Below are 25,007 nucleotides of genomic sequence, written 5' to 3' on the forward strand. Positions count from 1 at the left end.
TACTTTGTTCTCGAATAACGTGAAATATGCCTTTTCTAAAATCGATGTTTATACAAGATGATTTTTGAATTTCTTCAAAGTTCTCATTTTCACATTAAGACATTAAGTATCAACTAAGGCAATTTCGGGCTATGAGGGTGTAATCTTCTCGTGCGTACCGTCCCGAACCGTTTTCTGAATTCGCGACCAAATTTTTTAATAAATCAAACCGTTATTAAAACAATGCTTTCGGGACCAATCACCCATAGAAAGGATGGTGGGACTCTGTTCATTTCAAATAGTCGACTCGTTTCATCAAATGTCACATAGATTTGTAAATTTTTCTTATTGAGTAATTGGAGCTAAAGACCTAACACATGTGTTGTTGTTGGTCTAGTTCGTGTTTGTGTGAACCTTTATTGTGCATGTTTATTTTAGATAAAAATTTGTATTATCTTTCAGAAAATATATTTGTTTAGATTTCAAAAATCTAGTCAAAGAAAATATTTTTATTTGGTTGTTGCAAATTTTTAAGAAATTGTTTTTGTCAGTTTTATCTTTTTGCCCCTACGCATTTTACTACTTTACCTTTCAAGAAATTGTATAAATAGGAGGTCATTTCCTCATCTCATCTTCTATTCTTTAAATTATGTTGTTCTGGAAATTACACGAAAGGGAAATTCTGTCTAGAAAATTGAGTTTTAAGCAGGACTATTTATGACCCCTCCAATTGATTCCTTTCGATAAGAGAAATGCCAATTGTGTTCCACCTTTATTTGAGTTACGAATATTGAAGTACTGTGGTAACATTGGGGAGCGACGTTCACTATACGATTACACTGATCAAGACGAATTTGGTTCTAAAGCAATGGTTCTTCCACGACACAGTAATTGTTATTTATTTATACTCAGTTTGGTTTCCTATCAACGCTAACAATTTTATTTTGTAATAGATTATCATATTTGGAAAATAAATATATATGACGTATGAATAGCATACATCATCTTAATGATTTAAAACTCACAAAATCTTGATTCATAATTTTTTTTGTTCAAAATTATTCACCCATTAGGCACCACCTTACGAGATTAACAATAAATTGTGTTTATTTTTTAAAAAATATTGTTATATTATTTTTTTAATCGTATTTATGCATATATTATGATATCATACATTATTTGTCTTGTTCAATTATAATGGAAAAACAAAATGGACCATATTGAGCTGCCTACACATTACTTTCTGACATGACTAGCCATGCACCATTCCTTTTGATTCATCCTTCCACTTTTGAATGATTCATGTTCCACTAAAATTACAAAGCATACATAAATTTTATTTAATCCAAGTCAAATAATATTGTTTAATAATTTTAATGAAACATAAAAGCTTATAAATGAGTAATGAATAAGAATAATAAGTAACATCAATATAACAAACAACATACAATCTAAATATAATTAATGTGTAATTCAATTTATTAATTTGTTTAATGTAAATAATGAAATTTTAATTATGATCAAAATACTTGAAACTTTAATTTTGATTTAATTATATTAATTTATTTTATATTATATAATATAATTATTTGTGTATGCAATATATAAACATAAAATGTGTTACATCTATAATGGTATCAATAATTCATAAAAATTGAATCAAATCAAAATTTTATGTATAAAATTGCACAAAATCAAAATTTATAACATTGCTCGTTAAACTAAAATTCATGGTAAGTTTAATATTCATCGCATATTAAACAACTATTTTTTAAAATATATTATGATTATTAATTCAATAATTCATTGTAAATGAAGCTTTGATAATAAATAGAAATATTTTTTATTATTTTTAGAAATTAATAATTCTTTTTTTTTTTGCCTTCAAACCATTCTTATTTTTATCTGTTTTGTTTGATCATATTGGCTCTTTTTGACACAATGTTTAAAACTACTCATAACTCCTTTCAACATAATGCACTTTAGCGCACTTGAACTCGCGTCCTCCTACATTGACAATAATGATTATACCAATTGAGCTAAAACTTAATTGATATATTGAAAGTTGGATTAAATACAAAAAAAAATTGATAACAATAGTAAAACCAACTAGAAATTTGGGTTTTAAAGGGTAGTAAAGAGACAATTTTTTGCCAAAATAATTGAATAGGGGACACCACATAATAGTATTTGGGTGTTCAATGTTCTTCTATATTATTAATATCTAGATTATTATTGGTTGCTAATATTAGACATAAATTGAATACGCGTCCAAGTTGAAAGGGATTTTGTAATCAAAATAAAGATTTGTTATTATTTGCTAAGTTGATTTTATGTATTAATATTATTTTATATGCACTTATGACAAAATATATACATATTAAGAATTATCAAATAACTCAAGTAATTAGTTAAAATGCTCTTTGTTGACACTCGAAATTAGGGTTTAAATGTTATGTAACTTTAATGAGTATATTGTGTTGAAAACATGAATGTGTTCTCTTTTGGTAATATTGAATAATGATGCAATCTCAAGGTTTTTGTAATAGCTCATGAAGGTCTTGAATTTTTTATTTGCATGTTATCAACACGATTATATGCGAATATTTCATGCAAATCAACCATTTTGATCAAAAAAGACAATAAGGAGGAGCTTACTCTACTTATAATTGAGGGGTTATTTCATTCAAAGGGATTGTCTCGTTCGACATTGTATGATCACTATACTCAAGCCAAGTCACTCTATAACATTTGTCTTTTGCATACTCAACACTAAAGTTATCCATGGATTAAGGTTTGGCTCCAAAAAAAATTAATGTCTAGGCCTGTTTTCGGATCGACCCAACTCGTCCACTTAAAAATTTATTATTTAAATTGAATTCAGGCTGAACTGGCCCAAGTCACAAAAATTCTTTCTAATCTCGACTCAAGTTGGACTGAGCAGTCTACTTGACCCTTGACAAGTTTACTCAGCATGTGGGCAATACTCCAAGTCACGTTGGGCTCACTTAATTACTCCTTAGTAAAACAACAAACCTTCCAATCACATCCAAATACTCGTATGGTAAGTTCACTGTGACTAGACTTAATCATGGGTCAGGTCACTCGGCCCGGCCCGAAGGCCTGCCCGAAATGTATGAGGGTTTGGGAAAAATATATAACCGAAAATGGGCTTTGACAAAAAAATAAAGCCCCTTCAAAAATGGGTTGGGTCTCGAGTAAGGCTTTTTTGGCCCGGCCCGAAGTCACTAAAGGACAAAAAAAATCTACTCTTTTTTTTTGTTGTTTTTGAATGTTATTTTCTTATTGTTTTCTCCCTATTTTGTTACCATTTTATTATTATGTTGCTATTATTTTGTTATTATTGTTCGGATATTGTATAAAACTTATTTTATTGTTAATTTTTTTACTATTTTAGAGACATTTGCTTGTTAAGTGCATTTATCTTAGTGTTATTTAAGTCTACATCTTATTTAAATTTATTTTAATTTGTTGGGAAATATTTATTTGATGTTTTAGTATTTTTTTATGTATTATATATATTTAAAAATTACATAAAAGTAATATAAAAAATTAATACGGGCGGACCAGGTCGGGCCTGGGCTTTAGTATTTTTATTCGGGTCGGGCTTGGGCAAAATTTAGGCTTATTTTTTGGGCCGAGCCTAGTAAATGGACTTAAATTTTTAGTTGAGTCTGGCCCGGCCCATGAACACCTCTAACTGTGACTTAATTACTTACTCTCTTTAGCAAAACACTTCTTTGGTAAAATCATGTGGAGCCATATAAACCCTCCATACTCGGTTAATCACTTTATAACACTTCCAAACATCTAAATTTTAACATTTCTGTCCGAAACATAATTAAATTTATTATCAACACATCTTATATCCTTCTCAAAACTATAAATTATATAAGATTATTTTTAATATTTTAACTTTTATTATACAATTATTTAAAGAAATTCCAAAGTAAGCAAAGAAGACAGGTATGAATATTTAGATAAGCTACATTTAGGCAAGCCAGCACCCAAGACCCAACCTGAGGAAAAAAAAGAAGCAAATTGGAGGAGCCACCTCAGCCAAAGGCTATTTTCGTAATTTTTCTGGTCACCAAAACAATTTATAAACCTTGCCATTGTAGAAGAAATTTCCATCGAGTCTTTTGCATCTCCATATCTCTCTCTCTCTCTCTAAAAGCCCACTCTGAAGTTTAAAGAGAGAGAAAGAGATCGTACACTTTCTCTCTCTAGAACTCTAAAGGGTCAAAGCTTTAAAGCCTTCAAATATATACATATAAATCGAGAGAGAGGGAGGGAAACATATTTTGTTTTTCTTTTAATTATTTTTTGGGAGAGATTTTGAATCATGGGTGGTGGGAAGAAATTCGGGGTTCTTCTATGCGCGGAGGACTCGGACTACATTAAGAAGAGGTACGGAGGGTATTTTGGTGTGTTTGTGGAAATGCTGGCGGAGGAAGGGGAGACGTGGGACGTTTTCAGGGTGGCGAACGGCGAGTTCCCCGACGACGATGAGATCGCCGAATTCGACGGATTCGTTATAACCGGCAGTTGCAATGATGCTCACGGGAATGACGTTTGGATCTGCAGGTTGATCTCGCTTTTGAAGAAATTGGATTCCTTGAAGACGAAAGTTCTTGGGATTTGCTTTGGTCACCAGGTAATTTTCTTTTATTTATTCCTTCATTTCTTTTCTCTTTTTTTTTTTTTTGAATTTATATTCTTACTATTGCTGCTGCTTGCACTTTATTTTTGTGGTGGAAAATTTGGTTTATGATTTTTGTTTTTCTAAGTGAATGTGTTCGGCTTTTTACGAAGGAAAAGAGAAAAAGACATCTAAGAATTTTTGGGCTAAATAATATATAGTACACCTGTAGGTTTTGAACTTGTAATGATCCTAACTCTTTTATTGATTTAAACTAAAAAAGGTTAGCTTGTTTAAAATTTTGATTGACCTCGATTTTCAACATTAAGGCTCGACCCGATTCTTCTGTTAATGTTATAATATATTATTTTATTTATATATATTATATAATTTATAATAATATATAAATAAACATTAAATTAAACAAGTGGTTTGTTTTTTAAATTTTAATAAAATAAAATAATAAAAAGTAAAATATTGAATATTAAATAAAAATAACACAATTTTCAAGAATTAAAAAAAATTATATGATGGACCAAACCCTAAATATGGTAGTACTACACATAAATCACTCAAGAACAACTCTGATCAGTATTGTTAATAGAAATGAAATAAGATGACTATATCAGGGCTGGGACTGTCATTCCACCTGGAACTGTTATGTAGTCCCTTGCTCGTACAGTAACTTAGATGCGAGTGGCCCATCGATCGTTGATCTCTGAACTCTACCGAAATTTGTGATCGATTGATTTGGTCCAACACGTGTACCCATGTTTCCTTTTTTGAATATCCTTTGAATTTAAATTGAATTATTTTTATTTTATAAAAATAAATAAATAACTTAAATTGATATTTTAAATGAATTAAAAAAATTTCCTCTATGTTTGTATTCATCATTTTCATTTCTGTTATTTCAGATAAATTTATCTATGATATTTTAAATATAATTTTAAAAAAATAAAATACTGTTACTGTTATCTCGAAGTTCAAAAATTGTGGTCGGTCCATCTTTTTCAATAAGGTGGACAAAAGGCAACGCACCGCACACGTCATTGTTCTGTGAACCATTTTATTGCACATGGGTTTATGTCTTGCTGATGACCGAGTCATGCAAAATTCAGGATTTTGAATTTGAAGGGACCAAATAGTTGAAAATATTCTTTGAATGCTGTAGACATTTCACATGCTTGGACGTTGAGGGCCACTAGTTTTTTTTTTTTTTTTTTGTCGAGAACACTCATTTTCACTTTATTTTAATACTAATCTCTTTTTTTCTAATTTAAATGAAAGTGATCTGTGGGTTTTGGATTTTCTGTTTGTATGGATTTGGATTTGCCTCCCACGAGATGCACAGTTGCATGTTTTCCTTGTAAATTAATACATCTCCTAGAATACAGTGTCAAAACTTTTTATTAGTATATATTTGTATTAGGTTCAATCTCCATATGGTTGTCGATAGAGGATTTTACGGGTCTTGTCAGATTTAAACCTAATTTTAGGTTTATTCATATTTTTTATTTTTTAAAAATATTTATAGTATTTTTAATTTAATATTTTTTATTTATTACAAATTTAAATATATAATTTAACATATTTTAATGTTTATGTTATAACATTATCTATTAATATAAATTTAATTTTCACGTATTATAAATAATATAATATATTACTTGAGTTTTTGAATACTTAGTTCATATTTTAAAAGAATGAAACTTTGGGCCCTGCGCATATTGGTCGATTATTACCATGTTATGTAGACATATGCGTGATGGATAATAATTGTTGACAAGACAACTTCTAACTTATGATAAAAACACGTGGTTGCCACTTCAGTTTGTTTTTTTGTCTTTTGTCATGCAATTGGGTACCCTTTGGTATGCCTTGTTTGTCCCATTTGTGAGTTTGGGGCGCCTAGTTTTGTCCATTTTAATCCACGTTGTTAGGGCTGAGTAGGATAGAGAATTGGTCTTTAATGCCTTGTTTGTCACACTTGAGTATTGTGTACACGTTGAGAGAGCTTGCCTTTTATTCAAGATTCTATTTTGGCTCAATTCTAAATTTTATCCCACTCTAGTTTCATTACTGAAAGCGGCGAAGTCTCGGCCAAGAAAAAAGAATCCGCCTTCGTCTGTTGCCGTGCAACTGGTTGATGTCACATATGATTGAACTGTCCCCAAACCGTATTCATTTCCTTTTGCCCTTTCTGTTGTTTGTTTGTTGGACCAGATTCTTAGCCGTGCGCTTGGAGGAAAAACAGGGCGAGCCGTTTCGGGTTGGGACATTGGAGTTACGACAATTCATTTATCATCGTCCTCATCGAAGTTCTTTTCATCACTTGAGATCCCCACCACTCTTCCCATCATAGAGTGCCACCGAGATGAGGTTCGGTCTTTCCTTTTTAATGAAGAAATCGTAAGTCATCTTGGTTTGTGTTCTAAACATGATTGAATATATGATTAGGTTCGGGAACTTCCACCAAAGGCCGAGGTGTTAGCATGGTCTGAGAAAACAGGGATCGAGATGTTCAAGTATGGAAGTCATATGATGGGCATCCAAGGCCACCCTGAGTACACTCAAGACATTCTGTTTCACCTAATTGATCGTCTCACACAGCGTGGTTATATTGAGGTACACTTGCACTAATCGGTTTTAATCCAAACTCAAAAGTTGATTTGATTAATCTAAATTGAAACCTCAGGTCAATAACTCAAATCTACCTGAGCTCCTTCTATTAATGATGGTATAATGATTTGACTGACATTTTTTATGGAAGCAAATGCAGGACTGGTACGGTGATGAATTGAAGGCAAAGCTGGAAGAAGTGGAGCCTGACAAAGATGCCTGGAAGAACCTCTGCACGAGCTTCCTCAAGGATAGATTATAAAGATTTTTATTTTAATCAAGAAGAAAAGAAATGTAAATAGGAACCCTTTTTCAAGAATCAAGTTGTTTTTTAGAGAGGTTTGTGATAGAATAGCACAGATGCATTAATCATTAAAACATGTAGTGAAACCTGTGCTTAGGTTGGAACTTGAGGTTGTCTTCTCTATTGCTGCCTAATAAAATTTGCTAGCTTTTTTAACTCTTACGTTTTCAACTTAAACACGACCCAGTCAACAATCCGAAAACCAATCCAAACTTGCTCAAAATTGACTTAACCTAAAATAAACCGAACAAATTACTCTAAAATTACTCCGAGTGATAAAACCTGAAATCAAGATGACCTCAAAACCCGCAATGGGAGATCCAAAACCAACCCAGCCACTAAAACTGAGGAGACTAGGTTCTAATGACGACTACTGGTGGAGGGGAAGATGGTCAAGCATTGCATCAGTAGGCTATTCAATTGCATTTACTGAAAAAGTACAAATGATACTGAGATTTGATTAGCGATATCAAAGGTTCAACAATTAAAAAAAAGTATCACTCAAAGAGTGTTTTTTATTCATAGAGATTTATGGAAGAGTTCAGCTTCGTCAATCAACCAAAGAAAAACAATGGTAAGTCTAAGCGCAAGTCCGAAGCTGACAATTTCAATAGGATAACAAGGAAAATGGTGAATAAACTTTTAGGCACCCAACATGGACCCTGTGTTCTTCCTGCACTCAGTCAACATATCCATGTAGAACTGACACTTGCTGAGTTCGCTTCCATAGCTGTTCAGGCACTGCAAGTAACACAAGAATAAAAGGATATCAGTTTATCATTGTCACCAAATTCCGTAGAAGTTCAACTGGCATCTGCCGCTAGTGTAAAAATTTGGAATCAAAACTATGATTTAACTACTTAGAAAACCCACGGACAGTATGTAAATTACATTCCAGGTCAACTACACAATACTGGGTAGTTGGTACAGGAAACAAAATTAAACAGCTAGCATTTGGGAACCATGCTTTTAAATAGGTTATAATTAGCCATTAATGCAAATGTTTCCAACATTTTCATCAGGATTAATGCATCATTTAGTCACTGAAGTATTCCACTTCTATAAACTTTTAGGCATCAATTTACTAAATTTGAGTATAATTTAAAGGTCAATTTAAAAGGAAAAAAATTTTAATACTAACTAAAATATTTAACTTTTCAATTAAATATATTATTTGATTTACAATTAGGGTATTCAATTTAAACCAAGTTTTCTAGTGTAAATTTGATTTAAAATTTTTGGGATCAAATATTTTTAATATATATTAACCATTGAGAATTTAATAAAAAAAAAGGGGTCAAAATGTCAAATAGTAATAAAAACTAAAAAAACCTCCAAAGGTACAGTCCAAAAGAAACCCCCAAAAAATTAAAAAAAGAACAGAATTGGGAAGGCTCAGATAGTTTGCTATCTCTGCTCAACGAAAAGCTTAGCTTTTCTCATACAAGAGGTGTCAGAAATTCTAAAAGCACTCTTCATCTTTGCCTTCTCATCATTAATTTATTTCTTTAATCTTTTGTTAGGTAAGAAAGAAAAGAGAAAACATTGACGTAAAAGAGTGGGAACATTAACGTAAAAGAGTGGGAGACCCAGAAAACAAAGAATGAAAAACAAAACCTGCAAGAGTGGAATAGATAGTGGGCTGGCTATTCGGGATTTAGATTTTAGCCGTTTGAACTGTGAATTAGAAAAAGGTTTAATGCACCATTTAGCGCTTAAAGTATATTTTTTTATAATCTTTAACATTTTTATTATATTTTCTGCATTTTTTACAATTTTTTAAATTTTCAAATGATGAAGATATCATGACATAAACATCTAACACATAGCAGCCAATGAGCAGCTGAAATCCTCAACCAAATTTTTTTAATGTCAAAAGGGCTAAACTGGTGAACAGCAAAATAAAAACATTAGGTCCTAATCATGACAAAAAACTTTTAAGAACCTAAGTAGGAAAACCTGTACTTTAGGGACTAAATGATGTTTTAAGCCTTCTAGTTACTTACAGAATCTACCACCAGTGTAAAAAATCCAAAACAAAATCATGATTTAACTACTTAATTGAAAAACTCGGACAACATGTGATTCATTTGAAATCAAGCAAAAAATGATAATCAGCAAACTAACAATCCAGAAATCAGAATTGAACTGCTAGAGCACAGAAGTTCAAAGTTTTAGTCAGCCGCAGCATGAAAAACACATCAACATTCCAACAAACTACTAAACCATCAAGTAATCAAGTAACAGAGGGTGAAGTTCACTTACATCCTGGAATGCCTTGTAGTGGATGCTGCATGAATCAGTGCCAGCTAAACTATTGGAAGTAGTTGCTGGTGCAGGGGCAGCTGCAGCCTCGGAAACCACGGTTTCATGTTGAATAGTACGAGGACCCATCACAGCATCCACAGCCCTGTGAGCTACAGCACTTCCAGTACCAAAAGCCATGCCTGTAACATGGAGATAAAGCAAATAATTTACTAATAGTATTAACAGAGTAAGGAACCATCACAAATCAACCAGAGACATGTACAATCATTCACCGTCTCAGAAGGACATCTATTCACATACCCTGAGCTATGGTAGAGCCTATGCCTCCGAGCAAGGATCCACCACTTCCACTCTGAGCAGGAGCTGGAGGAGGAGCATGATGAGCTGCAGCAATAAGAATTAAATACAATTAAACATGACATTCAATCAAAGAAATACCTACTACTAGCTTTTATCAAAATGAGTAAATACAAACGTTAATAAATCAATATAAACTTGTCAATTGGGCAGATCATGTTGATTTTGAGTAGTATCAATCTAAATCACGTAAGTGTATTTTTGAGTTCAGGTTTCAAATTTGGGGATCAAATTTTTTGGATTGGATCATTTCTGGTTCTAATCACTTCAAGTTAAAGGCATTTACAATTACTTGTTTGGATCATTTAAAGCTCAGGTCAGGTTGGATTTCCGGTCTAGGTGAGAATTGACAGCTCTAGATCAATATAAACATCATTTACCTGGTTGAGGTGGAGGGCTGCGAGCAGAAGCAGGACGAGAAGCAGACCTTCCTGCAAAACAATTTACAACAAAAGCGGTGTAATAAGTAAAACAAGAGAAATTCCGTAAAATACCCAAATATGAAATTACAAAGCTGCTCTAAATAAACTACAAAAATTCATCGCTCTCCAAGTTAATTGCTTTAACACATCCAAATATTCCAATAACAAGAGGAAATATATCAACTAATGACAAACCCAAATCGAAAATCTTTCAAATAATCAAAAATTAAAACAATCCCAAATAAGCTTTAATCGAGAACAAAAACTAACCCTAGAAATCGGATTAAAAATCGATGTGGGTTACATGTACATAGCTAAATACAAGGAAAATGAAGTGAAGAATTCAAAAATTAATTTGGGGGTTAACAGATCTAATCTAAACGAAAGGCGATTAGACGAGAAACTAACCAGAGCTACGGCGAGGCATTGTGAATGAGGTCAAATAGCACCAGCGATGAGTTCCAAAGAAAATTCTAGGGTTAGGGTTTTAAGCTTAAAATCCCAGTCGAAACGACGCTCCCAAAGCCTTGGAAATTGGTATTTATAGATAGAGAGATAAAGATGGAAGGCGGTAGTGTGGATGTTTATCAAACACGTGTTGGAATATGATTGGATAGTTAATATTTATCAAATCAAGCGATAAAAAAAACTCGAAGATAAATTTTAAGTTGGGATTTTGTGGATGAAAAATATAATGTTAGAAAAGTGGATCCCTATCTATAGTTCAGACTTTGCTTAATTTTAAAATACAAATTTAACTTTCGGTATTTATCTTAATTCTAAATATTTAAATTTTAAAAATTATTCTAACATTAAAAAAATTCAAGAATTATAATAAATTAAGAAGGTACTTAACCGTATTCGGCTACGTCAACAGATTATGTACTTTGAGAGTGCGTTTCAGTAATTTTGATTTGGTGCTACATTATTAGATCGAAAAAACTATTAGAGTTATTGAGTATGAATTTTAAAGAATATCTTTTTAGTGAGAAGATAAACAAAATTATTACATCAAATTAATATGGAATGAAAGCAACACTTAGTTATATCATACTCAAAGAGAGACATTTTGACTATAGGATACGTAACTCTATTTGCCACCCTAGGAACATGTCGTAAACTTGAAGAATCCTACTTACCAAGGCTGAATTCGAACTTACAGCTTGAATGACTTTAACTACCTCTAAGTTATCGATTTGAATCATCACTCTGTTAAGATACCGACTTTGAAAGAAACTCAGACAATCCAAAATCTCCCATAACTCAGCCTCCAACATTGAACACACTCCCAAATAATGATTGTATTCAAGTATCCACTCTTCAGTATAATCTCGCTACACCCTCGTCTATCAAAGGAAAGTTTTAATCAATTTGTTGCTATCCAGTTGTGGTCTTCATTTCCTACTACTAGTGAGTGGGATATCATCTTTGGCTTTATACCGTTGGTTGTTATGGCAGCATCGAAATACAAAACTATTCAATCCAAATTTTGTAAAGCGGGAAAGTGTTCTGTTTTAAAAATATTTACCTTTTCAAAAACCTTTACTTTTTTTAACTCTCTTTCATGGTTTATCTCGTGATTAAAGATTCTATCCTCCTTATTTACCAACCACAAATTGAAATTAAGTAAAATTTCTTCATTCTTTTTTACGAAAAATCCCAAAAAAGGATCTCCTTCAATTTCCAAAAAAGCTTTTCAATTTATGAAGCTAAGGTATTATGTTTGAAAATTCTTTAGTTTTTTGTGATTTTTTTTTATAAATATATCAGTAACATACAACCCCTAAGATATTAGTTTTACGAGATCAATGTTTATCTTTTGATTTATGCTTGTATTTGTTAGGCTGGTGAATTGGGGTTTTGATAATTTTTATAAACTTTTTGAAAATAAAAGAAAATGGGGAAAAATTTGGAAATTCAGGGTCCGTCTGTTTACATGTAAAAGGTTTTACGGAAAATATTTTCTGCATTTTCCTGTGTTTGTTTCACAGAAAACAACTTGGTCAACGGAAAATGACTTACAGGTCAACGGAAAAGAAGCCTTTTTCATTGTAAAATGACTTAATATTTTGAAAAGCGTAAGTCATTTTCTAAAAAAGAGCTCCTCAATAGATAATTTTACTTTTATGTAAAAATTAACTTAAATCAAGTTCAATATTATTATATTGATAATAAATTTTATTTTTATTTTTAAAAATATTTAAAATATTATATAAAATATTATATTTTTAATATTATTAAGCATACGTATTTGATTATTTATATTTAGTCATATAATAAATTATTAATATAATTAATACAATTTATTATTTTTAATAAATTATTTAATATTTAAATTTTATTTTAATAGTAAATTTTAAAAATAAAAATTTTAAATAATATTATTCACATATTATTGAAAATATCAATATTAATATTTTAATACTAAATATTTATTACAATTAAATATATTAATAATAAATGTTTTGTAGTATAAATGTTAAAATATGTCATAAGTCTATATACTCTTCACAAATTTGTAATTTAGTTTCTGTACTTTTATTTTCAAGAATTTAGTCCCTCTACTTTCTAGATTTGAAAATCAAGTCCAACTGCTGACATTGTTAATTTTTTTTGTCAATTTTGTTAAAGTCACATTTTTAAATAAAAAAAATACTCAGTTGGTAGTCATGTAACTAAAAAATAATCGTTGCAATGAACCTAAATTTAACAAAATATTTTTAATATATGTAAAAACAATGTAAAATATAAAATTATAGATATAAAATAAACTCAATTAAACAATGAAAAAATAAAAAAAAATCTCAAATGTATGTTTGTTTAATTGAAAACGACTTTTATGAAATATTTTTAAAGAACCTGCCAAACAAAAGAAAATATTTTACACAGATTCATCCAAACACCAGAAAATATTAGCTTTTCCAAAAAAGTAAGCCATATTCCAGAAATCATTTTCCGGAAGCCATTTTCAGTGAAACAAACGGAGCCTCAATCTATATTGGTTCAATACTAATTATGTATTTCCACTACCTTGATATACCTCAACTAAGGATTTTCTAATTTAAAACTTTGAATTACACCTTTAAAAAGAGAGGATTTATAATATTTACAATCCCTAACTTTTCAATTGCTAAATTTTTATGGCTAAACTAAAATCTTTCAACTTTTGTGGCTCATCTAGAACCCTCCCAAATTACAATTCGTGATTTGATGAAGTAAACAAATAAAAGAACCGTTGTGTGGGTAAGTATTTACAAATCTAACTCAATAAACAAACGATGGTGAGGTTAAGTAAAGATTTTTCGTACAAAAACTATGTACAATAGAAAAAAAATTGAACCAAGGATGTTTCTTTTGATTTGAATGTTTTTGTTTTGAAGTGTTTTTTAATTGTGTTTATACTAAAGAATGAGTTGCGAAACGTTTGAAGTCATTGAGAGTGAATCAAAGCCATTACAAGCGTTAATTTTGAGCCGAAAATGTATTCTTGCAACCTAAGTATTGATACTTACCTATGGGGTATCGATACTTGACTAAAAAGTAATCCTTTATAACCGTTATAAATGCTAACTCTCAAGAGTTGTAGGCCAAATCTTGATACTTAGGCATTTAATATCTATACGTGGTTCCTAAATTCCTTATAAACATTAAAACACTTCATGAATAACTCAAAAACATTTGGTTAAGAAAATAACACATATTTAAAACATGTTTTTTAAGTATTTTGCAAGTCTTTGAAAATATTTGGTCACTAAATGACTTAGAAAATGAATAACTAAAAGTTATCTTAAAAGTTATCACATCAAAGCTAACAGCATTGTCAAGGTCTTGAGTTTGGATTTTTGTGTTTGTTGGTTCCTAGGGGGATTTGATATTCCTTGTGCTATTCCTCTAGTTACAATATGATATTCTCTAAATTTTTTAGAGTAATAATCTTGTCAACCCAAAGGTATATTATAACTAGGTTTTAAATTTGTTGTTATACTTTTTTATGAATTTCAAACTAACTTATGAAAATATAATAAACCTTATATTAATGTATTAAAGTTTATTATAGAAAAATTTTAGTATAGCGATAAAGTTCAAGGCTACACACGAATTTTGATTCTATGTGCAATGTTATACATGAACATTAATTTTGCGCAATTTTATACATTAAATGTTGATTTGGTTCATTTTTACAAGCTACTCACACAATTATCGATATAACATCATTTTACATTAACTTATTGCATACACAAATCAAAATTAGAGTTTCATGTATATATTTGAACTATGATCAAAGTTTAATGTATATAATTACACTAAATCAAAGTTCATGTGTCAAATTGTACATTTGTAACACCTCATATCCAACCCAATCGTTAGGTCCGAGTTACGAGATGTCACATTCATTCCCGGAGCAACTACAGTTGAAATACAAACAATTCATAGCAGTCAATAATTAAAATTAAGTTAAAACATACATTCGACATGAAATAAAGTCAATTTCGAGTTTTACACAAACTTAAGTAAGCTTAAAAGCTAACCCAAGATAAAAAATGACCTAATTGTAAAGAATTCAAAATACAGAATCAACGTCGTGACATCTTCCTTTCCACGTCGTGACGTCAACAAACAATTTGTCACGTCGCGACATTAGGCCACTAGACGTCGCAACGTCACTTACTGTAATGACTTCGCCGAGAAGACGGATCTCTCGTCGCACTGTGACCCTATAGGTCATTTATCGTCATGACGACATTCAAACGATGTCGCGACATTGCATACTATTTTGGCCAAAATGTACCAATTGGTACCTATTGCTAACTCATTCACAACCTTCTACCATTTGTACCTAAATAATCTTTCTTTACCTAAATTAAACATACCAAAAACATGTTCCAAAACATACATCCCTAATCATATGCATCCTACCTACCAACTTTAACATTCATTGATACAACTTCCTTGTTAAGAATACATGAAAAAATTTATTCAACTAATAAATGGTTCCTTACCAATCCACTTATAAAATACTAATTCATAACCTTTGACGTACCATCTCACATGCAATATTTGCATTTCAATCATTACCAAAACATGCCATTTCCAACAACCATTACCTATTTATATCACATTTTCATGCCAACTTGCTAATACCTAATACATATATATACATATCAACTTCCAAAGTCAACATTCCAGACATATCAAAATACAAAAAGAACTGTATTAGGTACATGCAATTTAACTAAAAAATAATTTCACCAACTTAGTTGAGTTCGAGATTTTGTCTAGATGTCGGAACTGATGCTTACGAACTCGTATATAACCTAACTTGCGCACGAAAAACAAAATTATACGCTAAGTAATTTACTTAGTGGTATTTCTATAATTCAAATATCATAAAACAACTTAAATTAATATATGTCATTTATATCAATAACAAACATTATAATAAACTAATCAATTATACCATATAATACAATCTTAGTATGTTCTATCAACTAACTCGATAAACATTATATTAACATTCCATATTCTGAATTAAATGTAATGATTGGTGTACATAATTTCTCACAACGACGATCTTTTCATATATCGTCATCCATTTCACATTTTAATTCCCTATTAACCTGACTTGAACTCGAACAAATACACAGATCTAACCAATCACACCAATTTGGCATCCAGTAACTCATCAAACAATTTCGAAGTAAATAAATTGTGCCCTGCACTCATCGGTATAATCGAAGTAAAAATATGCTCAACATTTACATTAACACATAATATTTACTTCGATTGGTTAAATTTTGAATCGTAGTCTAAATAATCCGCGCTCGAACTATCTTATGGCCGTCCAACTATATCTGACTTTGTCCGAACAGTTAATATGGTAATAATTTCTCAATTCCAATTATAACTCAATTTCACAATTCAATATTTTCATTTCATCGATCAATCATCAATTCATAGGCATAACAACATAATTCATCTCATCACAAAGTCAATTTCACATTTATATCAAGACATAATATTTTCAAATCTATTCAATTTAGTTATCTATCTCAAGTAGACAATCAAATCATACCATTCAACTTGATTTAATAATTTCAGCTCACTTCATATTCTTATCATACCAAATAGAGTATATATACAACATTTGAAGTGATTCGAATTATAGAAATACAATCCGTAAACTTCGAACTATTCGTCGACAACTTTATATTTTTCTTTCCTTATTGATGATTCCGATTCGACATTAGATACAGATTAACATAAACATACAATATCATCAATAATCAACCAAATTCACAATCAATTGTCAATTTATACGAATTTTATATTTTATTCAATTTAGTCCCTAAAACCGGGACTAACATAATTTTTAATTTAAAACTCCAAATTGAAATTTGATTTCACTATAGTCCATTAGGGAACTCCTATTTCTTATTTCTACAGCTAAATTTATAATTTTTTTAGTTTAGTCAATTTTCACCTTCAAGCTTAAATTTTATCAATTTAATACCTAAAATTTCAAGAAATTAACAATGATAACTTTCTAAAACTTCAACAATTTTATAAATTGATACATGGGCATAGCTAAATTAAACTCCCATGATCACAAAAATATAGTGTAGCGACCTAAAATTTTTGCACGGGCGCTAGTTGAGGCTATTACAAAGTCTTGATTTTATTTTATTATTATTATTATTATTATTATTATTATTATTTTAAAACAAACCAAAACAACAACAAAAAAAAAGAAGGGAGTCACCACCAATCTTTTTCTCTAGGTGTGATTGGACACCTGATAAATTTTCTTTTTAAAAGAAAACTTATTTTTAAAATTTTATAAAAAAAATAGGTAATTTTAGGCCCATGTCAAAATCCAGAGAAAATTAGAGTTCGGGAGTCAGTTACGTGAGAGGAAGGTATTAGCACCCTCGCAACGCCCAAAATTGGTATCTCGTTAAACGTGTGTTGTCTTAATTTTAAAAAATACGAGTTTAATTTAATATTTAATAGTGATCCAATTTTTTCTTTTTCTTTTTCCTTTTTTTTAAACGAGAATTTTGATAAATTACATATTATTATATATTTTTAAAAATGTAATTTGATAATTTACAAAAGATAAACATTTTATTTTAAAACGCAATAACCATTTTATTTTAAAACGCAAGAATTTTTGAATTTCTAGATTTTTAGAAGGGCACCCCGTATTTAACATGAACCGATAATATTCACCAAACATAGCGATGATGTAATACCCCCTACCTGTATTCGTCGCCGAAATAGAGTATGAGGCATTACCAGATTTTACCGAATTTTTTTTCAAGATAGATCTATCATATTCATAAGATAATTTCATCACATACCAAAACCAAAATTTGTTAGCCATACCAATGACTAACCATACATTCATTTCACATTAACACCTAATTTACTAGCTTATACATGCCATTGATTTCCAAAATAAAGTTCCTTTATGTACCGAGATCTCGAGATTGATAGTGTGAAGTGTCTCCGACCAAATCCGACCTCCGAGCTCTTAACTCTACAAACAGGGGAAAAAGAAACAGGGTAAGCACTTTGTGCTTAGTAAGTTCATGCAACAGGAATTATACTTACCATACTTATACATCCATCATTTAATAACACAAGCACACATCCAATTCACATAAACATATACCTATCACATACAAACTCAACATCATACAAATTCATTACAAAGATAAATGATTGATGAGCTCATCAATTCCATGATTTCCATTTCCTTGTTATTTTCCCATATTTATCCCGTTGAACTACTTGGAATTTCGATGGATATTCAGGGGTACACCTAAGTGTACAAATCCGGGTCCGTCAATTCATATTCATGTGCGCACATTTCCATTTTAGAGAGCACACTCCCGCGAACCTCATCCTTACAGCGGGATTACCAGTCCAGGCTAAATCCCCTGTAATATAAACTCATAGAGTATTGTCGGAATTACCAGTCCAGGCTAAATCCCCTGCAACGACAATTACTCTAATGAGCTTGGATCTGAATTACCAGTCCAGGCTAAATTCAGACCCTAATTCGGATTACCCGTCCGGGCTAAATCCATTTTCCACATATTCTTCGGGAGGGCTATATCAGGATAGGATCACCCGTCCGGGCTAGATCCTTTTTACCGTCAATTCCTTTTCAGAGATCCATCGAATTTTCCTTCCATTCAACCAGGATTTATTTTCTCTTTTCATCAAGAATATCAATACTTCATCAATTATCATACAATAAACATCCAACTCATATTCACAACAATAACAAACATTTCAAGCATTTAAGAATATAATTCAAGTTACACGAACTTACCTCGATACTTGTTCGTAAACAAAAAATCTACTAATCCCGAACTTTTTCTTTTCCTCGATCTAGCTTCATATTTGAACTTTCTGGATCTAAATAAATAAATTTAATCATTAATCTAATACATTTCATGTTCTTATGTAACATTCTCTATAATTCCATTATTATTTATAGTGCATTCAAAGCTGTCTCACTGAGTTACAGTCACTAAATTATTTATATCTTGAGCTACAGAACTCCAAATTAATATCCGTTAATTTTCCCTGAAACTAGACTCACATATCTTCTTACCATAAAATTTTCAGAATTTTTGGTTTAGCCAATAAGTACAGTTTATTCTTTAAAGTTTCCCCTGTTTCACTGTATGACAGTTCTGACCCCTCTTCACTAAAAATTAATTATCTCACTGTACAGAATTAGGATGATGCTTCCATTTATTTCCTCAGAAAATAGACTCATTAAGGATTCTAAGAATATAAATTATAACTCATAATAATTTTTGTACAATTTTTAATGATTTTCCAAAGTCAGAACAGGGGAACCCAAATTCATTCTGACCTTGTCTCACAAAATCTATTATATCTCATGATTTACAATTCCATTGCTTACACCGTTTATTTTATAAGAAACTAGACTCAATAAGATTTAATTTCATATTTTATTAATCCTATAATTCGATCTCTACAATTTTTGGTGATTTTTCAAAGTTAGAGTACTGCTGCTGTCCAAAACTGTTTTAGTGCATGCTGTTAATTACCATTTTTCCCCTAAACTTTCAACAATGATAATTTCGTCCCTGCTCAATTAACCTCTCAATTGAGCTGATTTTTCTCAATCAACACTTTATTATATCACTTTAAACTACCTTATAACCTTTGGAAATCAGAATTTCAGCACTAAACTTTAATTCCAAACCTTTTCACAATTAGGTCCTACAAATCAATTTCTATTGGAATTACCTAATAAAATCATCTCATAAACAAATTAAAGCATCAATTTCATCCTATTTCCTCATAGACTTCCAGCACATATTCATATCAACTTTCAATATCATTCATAAAATCAAAAACTAATGAATTAAGTAATAGGACCTAGTTGTAAAAGTCTTAGAAACGCAAAAATTACAAGAAAAAGGCAAGAATTAACTCACTTGGTGCAAAAATTATGTAAAACCAGCTTGAAGAAACCCTTAGGACGTTTTTGGCTGATGAGAGTGCAGAAAATTAAAGAGAAATCTAGATAATTCCACTTTAGTCCTAACTTTTAAAGCAAATTTTATAATATTCCAATTTTACCCTTATTTCTTCAATTCTCCTGATTTTCTCAGCGTATGCCGCCCAAAATATCTCCTTTTGGGGTTATTTGCAATTTATGTCCCTCCTCATTTCACAATTGAGCTATTTAATCCCTCTAGTAACTTTTACATTTTTTTCAATTTAGTCCTTTTCACTTAATTGACTACCCAAACATTAATATTTTCTAACGAAATTTTAATACCATATTACTAACACTTCATAAATATTTATAAAAATATTTTTGACTCGGTTTTACGAGATCGAAGTCTCGATATCTTATATTTACCTAATTCCTTCAATAATTTCTTTTTCTAACTAACCACTTAATCAGTAAAATTTTTCTATCGATATTTTCATACGATTTTTCCTATCATATCAATATTCATGCAAAAATATTAAAATAAATTTCTCTTTAAATCGGATTTGTGGTTACGAAACCACTATTCCGATAATTTTGAATTTGGGCCATTACAGATGAAATCAACGGCTTGATGCTAAATCGGTTCGTTGCCTAATATTAAAATTATCTAAATTAAAAATTATAAATGAAATATTTCTAAAATTAAAAAATGTAAAAAAAATGCCAAAAATATTAAAAACGAGACAATATTTAAATATTTAGACAAAATAAAAAGATCAAGAATTTACCAAAACCCAAAGTTATGGGCTGCACAATTTGGGCCTTTTCCTTCTCTTTTTTCTTTTTCCTATTTTTTTCTTCCCTTTTTTTTTCTACTGTTGGGCTACTGCTATTGGGCTGCCAAGGACTGGGCCTAATCTGCTGGCCTGGAGTGTGGCCTGCTAGATCAGCTGGGGTGCGGGCCGCGTGGAGTGGGCCTGCTGCTAGGCACTGGGCTGGCCTGTTGCCTAGCTGTTGGAATGGGCCAGGTCGGATTCGGTTCGGTCGGGTGCTGTAGGTCGAGTATAGGCCTGCTAGCTTGAGCCACGCAAGATTGGGCCGTCTGGGAGTGGGCTGCTGGCCTGCTTGCTGGAATTGGGCCTGCTCAGTTTTCTGGTCTGCTGGCCCTTTTTTCTGCTGCTGCTGTTTTGGGCCTGCGCTGCTGGGCTGGTGCTGGGTCTGTTGCTTGCTACTGGGCTTCGGTTGGAATTGGGCTTGTTGTGTTGGGCTTCTGCTGCTGGATCAGCCTGCTGATGCTGCATTTGGGACTGCTGGGCACCGGTCTGCTGAGCGAGGGTCAGGTTGGGTTGCGCGGGTAGGGTCGGTTAACCCGACTGTTCTTTTAAAATTTTTTATTTCTTTTTCTTCTTTCTTTTTCTTCTTCTTATTCGGGCCAAACCCAAGCTTCACGCCGTCATCATCTTCTGCCCGATTGTGTGACGGCGTCCTCCTCCTTTCCCTCTTTTTCTTTTTTTTTCCTCATTCCTTCCCTTTCTCTTCTCTCTTTCTTTTTTCTTTTCTTTTCTCTCTTCTCTTCTCTTTTCTTTTTTCTTTTCTTTTCGAAAGCCCCTTTTTGCTTGCTTGCTTAGGTGCGACGATGGTGGCGATACGACAACGGTGGCGTGACGATTTGGGCGATGCCTTTTAGCTGTTGCTATTTTTTTTTGTTTGGCTGCTTTTTTCTTTAGTGTTTTTGCTGCTATTTTTTTTATTTTTCTTTTTCTTTGCTGAAAAAAATCAGACCCTCTCCCTCTCATTTTTTCCTTTTTTATCTTACTGATTTTGTCTTCTTTTCCTTTGTCTTCAGGTGGCAGTGGAAGGCATCATGAGCCTAGGCTGGTTGTCGGAGTAGCTGGAGGTGGCAGTGCACGCCCGTATGCTGGTTGGGGTGGTCTGACTTACCCAGAAGGACCAAAATGTAGAGGACGCAAAACTTCTAGGGTTGAATTGTAATTTTAGGAAAATTTAAGGTCAAAATGTAATTTTAAAAAATTGGAGGTCAAAATATAATTTTAAAAAAAGTTAGGGGTCAAAATGTAAATTTTAAATTTTAAAATTTTTTATTATTCTGTTATTATTATTAAAATTAAAAAACATAAAAACACTAATGGGCTAAAGCCCAAACAAGGCCAAAATTAAACCTAATGGGCCCAATCATTGGCCCTATATGAGGCCAGCCCAAACTCGGACAAAATTCAGTGATTACATATAGAATTACAAAAAAATGACTAAATTGAACTAACTAATTAAAGGCTTGAAGCTTAGAACCCTAGGCCGAAAGCTCTCAAATTTCGACTATGGTGGCTTCGGTTTTGGGAAGGAGATGAGAAAAATGTTCTGTTTCTTTCCTTTTTGCTTGTTTTAATTAACATTTTTTTTATTATATAGTTTTAAATATTATAAAAACTTTATAATATATATTATATCTTCCACTACCGTCCATTAGCATTTTTTAAGTGGTATAATTATCACTTTAGTCCTTAGTCCATTATCTAATTAAAATTTTATAGTAATTAAATTTTACCACTTTTATAATTTAGTCCTTACGCCTTAATTAATCACTAATTCAATAAAAATTCTCGACCAAACTTCAATTTACCTATATAATAACTCTGTAAACATTTACGGGCTCGGTTTATGAAAATAGGATCCCAAAACCGTATTTTCCAATACCATTAACTTTTGAATCATTACAACATTGGACTAAAGTTTATGTATAGTTTTGACATTCATCCCTTTAATATATGATATGAAATGCATATATGAAAAACAAAGGTAAATATCCCTTTCCCATGTAATTATAAAAATATATTTTTAATAAATTTTATTCATTTTTTATTTTTTAAACTTTTTAGAGTTAAGATCACTTTGACACTATACATAAATGTTGAGGATCAATTTTCTTTAAATTATGATAAACTTGACATAATATGTAAATATTAATAGTTAAATTTATTATTATGTCAATTAGAAAAAAAATTACGCCATCATTTCATCAGCCATTTAACATGTAGGTAAAAAAGAAAAGCATAATTGAATGATGAATGGTATAGTTTATTCAAAATATATTTATGAGTAAATGGAGACCACTAACAATAAATAATAAAAAAATGTATATTTGTATTTTGTGATGTATATATATATATATCACTTACATCTGGCTATTTAATATATATATTCTAGTAATAACTTAGAATATCAAATTATATTTTTCTGTTTCAGTAAAAGTTTTAGCTTGTACAATCATACAAGTGTATTTTATTTCGTTTCACCCATACCGATCTAAATAATATATACTGAAATATTTTATAATCAATGTACATATTATATGTGTGAGTTTTATTTGATTCTTTTTAAATTAATGGTCAAGCTTTGTACGTTGTGTGTTGTTCTGGTTGAATTCTATATTGTAATTGGACTTGTATCTTTTTGTATACGTATTGTACTTGTAACTATATTATATTTGTGCTAATAAAAAAGAAATTATAATACATTTCGATATCAATAAAAAAAGTTAACATCTTATTATTTTTAAATTAGTAAAATGGATTACTGAAATTTGTTGAATGATGAATGTGCATGTGAAGTTTATTGATAACATTTTATGAGCAAGTGTATAAATTATTTTTAAATGTTTTTGATAAAAACATATTATGTATTTACTTTTTCAAAATTTAATTTTTTTGAGACTTAATTACTAATTTTTCCAAGGGTCAATAATTTCAATCAAATTATTCCATTTATATGAAAAAGTTCATTTGCATTTATTTTTTCTCCCAAAAATTTTATCATTTTTATATAAAAATGAATTTTGTTTCTAATGTTATACATTTATATATATCTACATAAAGTATATACACCTCAACAATTATTCCTTTTATTTTTTAAAATTGTTAAAAATATTATTTAGAAAACGTATTTAGATTAAAAGCCTTTAAAATTAGTTTTTGCATTCAATACTTCAATTATTGTCAAATTATTAATTATTAATTATTAAAATTCACATGATATTTTTCCAGATAATATATATATATTTTTCAAACACAAAAGTACATGGATGAGAATGAAATATGAAAAAAAAGGTTAAAAGATGATAAATGTGGTGAAAGTATTTACCAGTGGAGTGTAATCAAGTTGGGCTGAACTCGAATAGTGCCAACTTGAATTGGACTCCGAGTTCAAGGTTCAATATTCGGTTTAAGTTCAACTCGAACATTAAATTTGAAGTTTGAGCTCCACTCGTGACATAATCGAGATACTTCAACTTGATTAAGCTTATTTATTAATTTTTGTACTTGAGTTTGAGCTTGATTAAGTTTAGTTGTATTCAAGCTCGAACCCATTCGTAATTAAATTCCTTTTATAAGGATATAAATGTAATTTCATGATTAAAAATGAAAAGGCTCAATTAGGTTCATAACCTGTTCAAATAGAGTATTACGATTCTCGAATTCGGCTCACCAATAGCTCGAGCTCGACTAAAAGAATACAAAAAAATTTGAATCGAAATCGAATAGTTGGGATCACTAGTGTCGAATTTACATCCTAGTTTGACAAGTCCTTCTCTAATAAAGAATGGTTGAAATTAATGCATATATTATTAAATGAGTAAATTTGATTTTTATACCACTAAAAAGGGCAAAATAAGTTAAATTTTGATGAATTCATTTTATTTAGAGTTAAATTGCAAATTGAAAAAAAAATAACATATAATTTTTTTAAATGGTACACATTAACTGCGTTAAGATGTAACATTGTTTTTATTTTTTTACCCATACATGAATTAAATTAATTTATTTAAAGTGCTCACTTGTTAAATGTATAGGATGAAAAAAGACATATTAATAAAAATTATTAATTATT

The 25,007-nt window shown here is 30.7% G+C and overlaps 2 protein-coding genes and 1 non-coding gene across 5 annotated transcripts in view; 1 reads left to right on the plus strand and 2 right to left on the minus strand.

Annotated features, from left to right (window-relative positions):
• The window catches only part of LOC107920348 (coiled-coil-helix-coiled-coil-helix domain-containing protein 10, mitochondrial), a 22,224-nt gene extending 10,925 nt beyond the window's left edge, over positions 1 to 11,299 (minus strand). Inside the window, exons 1-5 of one of the 2 annotated variants that reach the window (XM_016850012.2) lie at positions 11,024 to 11,299; positions 10,574 to 10,624; positions 10,137 to 10,220; positions 9,834 to 10,015; positions 8,053 to 8,309 (exon numbers count right to left, since the gene is read on the minus strand). In XM_016850012.2, coding sequence (XP_016705501.1) covers positions 8,211 to 8,309; positions 9,834 to 10,015; positions 10,137 to 10,220; positions 10,574 to 10,624; positions 11,024 to 11,042 — 435 coding nt within the window. In that variant the 5' untranslated portion in view covers positions 11,043 to 11,299 and the 3' untranslated portion in view covers positions 8,053 to 8,210. Of the gene's footprint in view, positions 1 to 8,052; positions 8,310 to 9,833; positions 10,016 to 10,136; positions 10,221 to 10,573; positions 10,625 to 11,023 lie in introns of those variants that run through there. The other variant, XM_041110141.1, reaches the window with a different exon arrangement.
• On the plus strand, positions 4,011 to 7,724 carry LOC107920347 (gamma-glutamyl peptidase 5). 2 transcript variants are annotated; one of them, XM_016850011.2, is made up of 4 exons: positions 4,011 to 4,657; positions 6,869 to 7,024; positions 7,103 to 7,270; positions 7,425 to 7,724. In XM_016850011.2, exons 1-4 carry the CDS (start codon positions 4,346 to 4,348, stop codon positions 7,524 to 7,526), a joined length of 738 nt encoding a protein of 245 aa, XP_016705500.1. In that variant the 5' UTR covers positions 4,011 to 4,345; the 3' UTR covers positions 7,527 to 7,724. The 2 variants fall into 2 exon arrangements, with proteins under 2 accessions (XP_016705500.1, XP_040966072.1); XM_041110138.1 differs by having other exon boundaries at positions 4,033 to 4,657; positions 7,416 to 7,724.
• Positions 8,961 to 9,054, minus strand: LOC121226037 (small nucleolar RNA snoR1). The gene has a single exon (XR_005923934.1). It is a non-coding gene; the product is annotated as a small nucleolar RNA snoR1 (small nucleolar RNA).
• Positions 11,300 to 25,007: the final 13,708 nt, after the last annotated feature.

Source organism: Gossypium hirsutum, chromosome D13 (assembly GCF_007990345.1).
Source record: "Gossypium hirsutum isolate 1008001.06 chromosome D13, Gossypium_hirsutum_v2.1, whole genome shotgun sequence".
Taxonomy (NCBI): Eukaryota; Viridiplantae; Streptophyta; class Magnoliopsida; order Malvales; family Malvaceae; genus Gossypium; species Gossypium hirsutum.

Coding starts and splice junctions, on each gene's coding strand:
- LOC107920347 (XM_041110138.1), top strand. CDS start 4,346: ATGGGTGGTGGGAAGAAATTCGGGGTTCTTCTATGCGCGGAGGACTCG. Junction 4,658..6,868: donor GGATTTGCTTTGGTCACCAG/GTAATTTTCTTT, acceptor TTGTTGGACCAG/ATTCTTAGCCGTGCGCTTGG. Junction 7,025..7,102: donor TAGAGTGCCACCGAGATGAG/GTTCGGTCTTTC, acceptor ATATATGATTAG/GTTCGGGAACTTCCACCAAA.